Source organism: Mus pahari, chromosome 8 (genome assembly GCF_900095145.1).
Source record: "Mus pahari chromosome 8, PAHARI_EIJ_v1.1, whole genome shotgun sequence".
Lineage (NCBI taxonomy): Eukaryota > Metazoa > Chordata > Mammalia > Rodentia > Muridae > Mus > Mus pahari.
Genome location: NC_034597.1, coordinates 18,430,187 through 18,437,336, shown reverse-complemented (window position 1 = coordinate 18,437,336; position 7,150 = coordinate 18,430,187). Strand labels below are relative to the sequence as shown.

The window sequence follows — 7,150 nt, the reverse complement described above, 5'->3', positions numbered from 1 at the left end:
AAGGAAGGAAGGAAGGAAGGAAGAAAGAAAGAAAGAAAGAAAGAAAGAAAGAAAGAAAGAAAGAAAGAAAGAAAGAAAGAAAGAAAGAAAGAAAGAAAATGTTTGAAAAAGAACTAGATTGTCTCCCTAGAGATGTTCAAGATTATCAGTCACTGCAAACTTCTCCGGTGGATTTCTGCACATGGGAGACCCAAGTGTGACGACACAGTGGCAGAGTGATGAGAGACACTGTGCCCTTCTTTTTTGTTGTTGTTGTTTTGGTTTGGTTTGGTTTTGGTTTTCGAGACAAAGACCTGCATAAACTAGCCATACAGAGATAAAACACGCTTCAAATTTAATTTCTAATTTGGCTTTCCCTCATTTAAAAGGGACTCAGTTATGCGTTCCAGACTTTAAGCATGAATTATGACTACTGGCTAAAAACTACCTGGAAGACTCCCCAACTTGCCCTAGACACAATCATCAGTAAGGCTAGCTTCCATTGTATCCATCCAGGGCTTGTGTCTTTTCAACCAGCTGGTGGCCCCTGCTGGGCTCTGAGTAGCAGAGGGGAAGCGGCCTGTGGTTAAACAGAGGAAATACCAAGGCATTTTAACAGAGCAAATAGTCTCTTCACTTCCCACCAGGAGGAGCTTCAAAGGCCCGGGGCCCAGAAGAGACAATGTGCTGTAGGACCATCAGTCACCTAATCCTGTGTCAGGACCATTCAGAACTTCCTGCCAGCCGAAGATAAACACTGCCCCAGTGGACAGTGCTTGCCTCCCACTGGCTGGGCAAGTCTGAGCCCCCCCCCCCCCAGCAGAGATAGCTCCAGACATTCCACATCTGGGGAAGGCAGAATGGCCAAAGTGCAGATGCCCGGGCAGCAGGAGAGAAGTCTGTACAGAGGATATTTAGTCCGGGGAGTCGCCGTGTGTACCTTAGCTACCCCTCCACACCCCACAGCCCCGATCCACACTCTTACAAATGGCAGGTGGGGGCCCCAGCTCCCAGAAGACCTAAAAGCCATCCATCACCGGCAGGCACAAGAGACCGTCGGGAATGAAAGAGGACAATAAAATTGTTGATGGAGTGGCCCCAACAGCAGCAGACATCTGCTGGGCGTGGGGGCACTGGGGGGGGTGGGGTGGAGGGGGTTGCTGGGGCACAGTGAGTGAAAAGTTCAGGGACAGATGAGGAAAAGGGGGCTTGAAAGCAAAAAAAAAAAAAAAACACCCACCCAACACATTTTAAGCCAAATGAAGCATGAAAAATACTCAAAGTCTGAAGAAGGCATGAGCCACTCCCCTTTGTAGGGAGAAGACTGTCGGGCCTGAACTGCCGAGACAGATCTGGATCCTACTCTACTCCCTCCTCAGACAGTTTTCCAGACAAGCCCAGCTGTTTGGAGAGGAACCCAGTGTCATGTGCTCTTTTCTCTCCCAGGCTCCTCTCTAGCCTTAGACCAGAGGGCCCCACCCTAGTCAGGATGCCCTGCCTACTACCTAACTCCCCAGAAACACAACCCCGGACTCTCCAAACAGCCTCACTACCGGTAGTGTCTGACAAAGTCACTGTGTGTCTGAGTCCATTGAAATAAGTTAAAGCCAACTCGACCGGTTTTAAATATTTAGGATAGCAGTTTCCCTTCCTCTTCTAACTTCAGAGACCTTGTTGCTACAGCGATGTGTCTGGCCATTGAGACAGCACCAGAATTATCCTAACCTAGGACCTTGCACCAATGCCAACTCCTGGGGTTCTACCATCCTCTCAGTCAGGTCCCATTAACGACAGGTTGCTAAGGCAATTCTGACACCAAAAGCTCTGGATGCACCTTTGAGAAACCACCTTTGGAAAAAAAAGCAATGCTCCAAACATCACTTGCTGGCTGAATCTCTAAGTTGGTGATTAACACAATGGTCCAGGTACTTTGGGGCTGCAGGGTTGGGTGGATGAGGGATGGAGAGAGCAGAAGAAAACAAAGGCCGGGCAGCCTCCTCCTAATCAACTAGCAAAACAGGCTGGAAGAAAGCAGGGAAGAGCTCATCAAAACAAACAGCTCTAAAAGAAGCATGCCAACCCCAACCTAAAATCATTTTTAACTGAGAATTCTGTAAGGGACACCAGAGCATCTGTGATGTGGTCCACCACAGACCGAGCAGACCTGATATGAGGCGTAGGAGCCATGAGCTGCAAGTGAATGAAAATGCATCCAACTCAGAATCCAATAAACATGCCTGGGCTCTCGGCCAGGGAGAATTCTTGGATTGGGCTTTTATCAGGGACCTAAATTTTAACCAGCTGGAACCCTCAACCCCCCACAACCCAATACCACCCTATTCTTCTCTACCTTTGGAGATGAAGTATTTGCCTTAAATGGGAAACTTGAAGTTCACTGTAAAGACAGTGCCAGCATAGTTTTCTCCAAATGGCTGAAGACACTCTTTTGGGGGAAGATGTTTAGAAATGGTAGTTCAGGCACAACAGACCAGGAAATATGTACCCCATCTAGGGTAGGAGACAAGGAACAGCTCACAGGAAAAGCTGCTAAATAGAAATTTGTGAGGACAGTTTTTTTTTTTTTTTTTTTTTTTTTTAAGGTTTTTGGTTGGTTTGTTTGTTGGCCTGCCTGCTTGCTTTTTAAGATAGGATGTCATTATGTAATAATTCATGTTAGTCCCGAACTCACAATATAGCCTCCAAGCTGGCCTTGAACTCTTGATCTTCCTACTCTGTCTCCCAAGTGTTTAGGAGTATTGGACAACATGCCTGGCTTTGGAATTCCTTCTTCTTAGCAAGACAGTGGGGGAAGTTTGGGAACCTCTCGGGTACAAGGGGTTGACACATTAAGTCGCAAAGTTACCCATCACAGAGTTGGGGCTAGAGAGAGGATTTAAAGGGTACAAGCACTTTCTGGGCAGGCAAGAAGACCGGGGCTCCAATCCCCACCACCTTATAAAAAGTCAAACTTGGCTGCCCGTGCTTGTGTGGCTATGTCTACACCGTGAGTGATTGTGGGACGCAGAGACAGGAGGATCACCGGCACTTGCTTGGCTGCCAGCCTAGACCCAGGTTCAGTGAGAGACCTTGAGTCAGGGGAATAAAACAAAGTAATGGCCGGGGTCACCTGACATACCCCCCTCCCCACCTCTGCAGGAGTGCACACCTGCACCACTTAATCCAGTAAATCAGTGAAATAAAACACACACTCTCAATGTTCCGGCCAGCCCCTCTGGAAGCCCCTTTATAAATTGTAACTCCTTTAAAAAAAACAATATTTATCATTCAAAACACAACTTCACCTGGCAAAAACCATGAGGCTTCTTTTTTTTTCCTTCAAGTAGTTGAGGAAGTGTGCCCACAGCTCATTTCTAAAACACTGGGCTGTGTCCAAGATGGTATCAGTCCCTTAATTACCCCACAAGTAATAGGGAGGCTGTGAAACCTGACCACTTAAACCAGGCCGGCTCCTGGCCCCAGAGAGCGGCTCTCCTGGGAAAATATCCAGTCCTCCAGTGACCCGAGTTTCTAGCCCAAATGTCCCATGGAGATTAAAGGGGGCATTCATTCACTCATTTGTTCTCCATCATCCAGGCCCTGTCCCTCCTCCAGGTTTCAAGGTTCAAGGTTCTAAGAGAGACTCAGACCCCAGGATACCCACTTGTGTTCGTGTCATGTATAATTTACCCTCACTCTTTGTTTGAGGTAGGATACGAATGCACTTATCCTTGGTTGGCCTGGAACTCCAGATGTAGAGAAAGCTGGCCTTGAACTCATAGAGAGTAGCTCTACCTCTATGTCTGAGTGCTGGTACTAACAGCTACAAGCCACTCCCATCCACCTTTATTCCTTATCTTCTTACCCTCTAAGCAGACCCTGGAGGATGCAGGATGCTAGGCTAGGCAAGCACGCTACCGATGGCCTACAGTTCTATGCTCCCTCCCAGACTTTTCTTTGCTTGCTTCCTTTTTTTTTTCTCCCTTTTTCTTTTTTTCTTTTTTAACTCACAGCTATCCTTCTGCCTCAGCCTTTGACCCTTATTCCTATATATATTTATACAGACCCAACATCCATTGGCTGCGTACCAGACCTGGTTAGAGTGGCAGAAATGACTCAAATACCCAAGATTCTGAACACTAGTACCTACTAGAACCCCACGACAAAGCAACTTCTAGGACATCTTAATTATTGAGGCGGGGGGGAGGGGGCTTCCTGCAAGACGCCATGCTGGAGTTAAGGCACTAGAAAGATAAAAAGCAAGGAGATGATATTTTCCCACGATTTAAAGGTGGCTGTAACCAGGACCACTGCTCTCAGGGGCCGCAGCCTGTGCTAAGGCCTACTGCAGATAAGACACAGCATTCGGAAGCCCTGAGCTGAGTTCTCCTCCACTGTTGTCCACTACCCCCTCCGGACTGAACCCAGACCTCAGGCATGCCACACGCATGCTCTACTGTTGAGCTCTGTCACTCAACCCCCAACACTCCTTTTACTTTTTCTTTTCTTTTCAAGACAGTCTCTCTAAGTGGCCCAGGCTAGCCCTGACACTCATTCTTTAGTCTAGGCAGGCCCAAAACTGTTGATCCTGCTGCCCCAGCTACCTGAATAGTTCGGGTTACAGCACTAGCCTTGGCTTTCTTGATTTCTCAAATCATTTAATACGGGATTTTTACAGAAAGATGACAACAGAGACTACATGTCCTCCACCAAGATTTCCTGGGCTTCTTGGCTTTGTGGCCACCAAGGAAACAAAACACATAAAACTGGTGAGCACCAGCGTAAGGGGCCTGAGTGTAAAGTACAGGGCAAGGCATTCTGGGAGGGCTTCCCTAAAGAGGCAAACAGAGAGATCCCAAGACAGAAGAGAATCAAGCACACCCTGGCAGTGTGAAAGCAATCAAAAGCTAAGTAACACAGAGGGAGGGAGGGAGGGAGGGAGGGAGAAGATGGGTGTGAAAGGAGGTGGGTGCTGGGCCTACTCTCACAGGTGGGTACCAAGCAGACAATTACAGAAGGAGCCAGGCCGAGGGAACACGCCCAGAATCTGGGACAAGGCCCAAAAGCTCCCAGGCTTATCCAGGAAGGGGGATGAGGACTCAAGGAAAGAGCTGTAGACAGTCCCAAGAGGACAGGAATGTCAGTAACCCTGATGGAACACATCAAGGGGGGTGGGGGGGCAGGGGGCGTGTCACATCAAGGGATAGATTCCTAAGGAACACAAACACCGCTGTGGCTCCTTCAGGGGCCACTGAAACCCAATGTTATAACTTTACAAGTGACAAGTATTTCTAGGCTACTAGGGGAAGGCAGCAACAGCCGATACCAGTCCAGATCTGAACTCTTCTAAAAACTGATAGGTCAACGTTGAGATCACCGTAAAGAAATCTGGAATCTGTTAAAAACTAACAGTGATGTTTTACTGCAATGGAACACAGTAAGAAATGGTGAGCCTTTACTTAAACGGGAAGAAGTAACGGCGTTCCCGAAACGTAAAAGAACTATAGTACCTGGCTCATACCTGGTTTTCTGAACCGTGATTCCCTCTAAGAGTGAAGCAAGTGAGCCAAGTATCCCAAGGAGGTGTCACGTCCTGGGTCTTGTCTGTACTTAAGAGACTACACAGACTTTTCCATGGTACAAATATAAGTCAACGTCGGTCTAAGTAAACTGCCTCAGTGCCCCTGCGCCCTGGGGAAATCTGTAACAACACGCCCACCCCCTCTTCCTTCTTTCTAAGTGAGGAAAACTAGCTCCTGGCTGCTGGAGTGCAAAGTCGGTGTTCTCCCAATAGGGTTGAAGGTGTGAAGGGACTGACTCGCAGCACCCTTGTCTCCGTGGGAGGTTCAAAGTCCGCAAACCGGAGGACCGCACTATCTAGACAGCATCAAAAGAACATTCAGCTCTGGGCTTTCAAGTTCCCAGGGAAAGTCTGGAAGCCACCATGGTCTCAGGTCTGGGACACCTGGCGGAGCAGACAAACTTTCGCTGCCCTTTGACCACAAAAACATCCTCAACTCAAGCTGGGACGCGGGGGTAGGGAGTAGGGTAGGGGACCATTAGCCAGAGGAAAGGCTGAAATAGAAGCAGCGTTTCTCAAAAAGTTAAGAATCGGCGATTGGGTAGAAGTTGGGTGACGGCGTTGCCTAAAAGAAACAAAGCAACTGCGAGAAAGGGGGTGCATCCTTCCCTAGCACTTCAGGCCCCCTTCCCTGGCTGCCCTGAACCCTCGCAGAGCTGTGGACTGAAGGTCCAGGGCACGAACCCCACGCCGGCTCCGAAGTGCACCGGTCCTGCGGACAGCCCGAAAGATCCTAATCCCGGACGCGCAACCCCCGGGCAGAGGGCCGGGAACAAAGGGTGGGGCGCACGGCCCCCGCCTCTCCGCCCAGCCACCCGCCCTCAGGAGTCGGACCCCAGCCAGCGGCCGCGCCTCATTAACAACACAAAGCCAGGGGTCGGCGGCCCCTTTCATCCCGACCGGGACCTGCAGACGCGCGCCCGGGGATCCAGACGCAGGATGGACTGGAAACGCTGAGAACCCCGTTGCTCGCGGATCAGGCGCCCAGCGATCCCCCGGTCCCCGCTCGCCTGCGCGCGGGCACCTGTGCGCGCGGCGCGCCCCCAGGTAACCTGGAACCCGGAGAAGCCTTCGCCTTACCCTCCAGCCACAGGTGTCCGCGCCCCTCGCACGGCCCGAGCCGCCCGCGGCCACTGCCAGCTGCGAGCCGTTGAGACAGGCGTTGACAGTGAAGAAGAAGGAGCAGAGCTGCAGCCACGGAGCCATGGCCGTACGCTCGCCCAGTCGGGCCGGGTCTCCGCTAGGTTACAGCCTGCACCTCGCTCTCTAGCCCCGAGTGGGCGGTGGCGACGGCGGCCAAGGATGGCAGCCCTCACGGGGCATGCGCTGCCGGGCTTCGCCCCTCCTCTTTCCTCCAGGTTCCGCCCTCAATCTCAGTTTTCCGTCCTGGCCCTGCCCCTGTAGCCCGGCCCTTCTGTCTTGGCCCCGCCCCGATGCCCGGGAGACTCGGGTTTCCACCGGAGATTGACACAGCAGGAGGAGTTCAGCACTAAGGAATTTTTTTTTTTTTAATCCAAAGGATTTGTCCAAATGACTTCTCCATGCAAAAACTTGGAGCGAATCAAAGAATATAATAATAGTAATTTTAAAATT

General features: G+C 50.5%; 1 protein-coding gene across 1 annotated transcript in view; it reads right to left on the bottom strand.

Moving 5' to 3' along the window:
* The window catches only part of Il17rd (interleukin 17 receptor D), a 62,946-nt gene extending 56,047 nt beyond the window's left edge, over positions 1-6,899 (bottom strand). The window contains exon 1 of the mRNA XM_021203518.1: positions 6,638-6,899. Coding sequence (XP_021059177.1) covers positions 6,638-6,763 — 126 coding nt within the window. The 5' untranslated portion in view covers positions 6,764-6,899. The remainder of the gene's footprint in view (positions 1-6,637) is intronic.
* Positions 6,900-7,150: the final 251 nt, after the last annotated feature.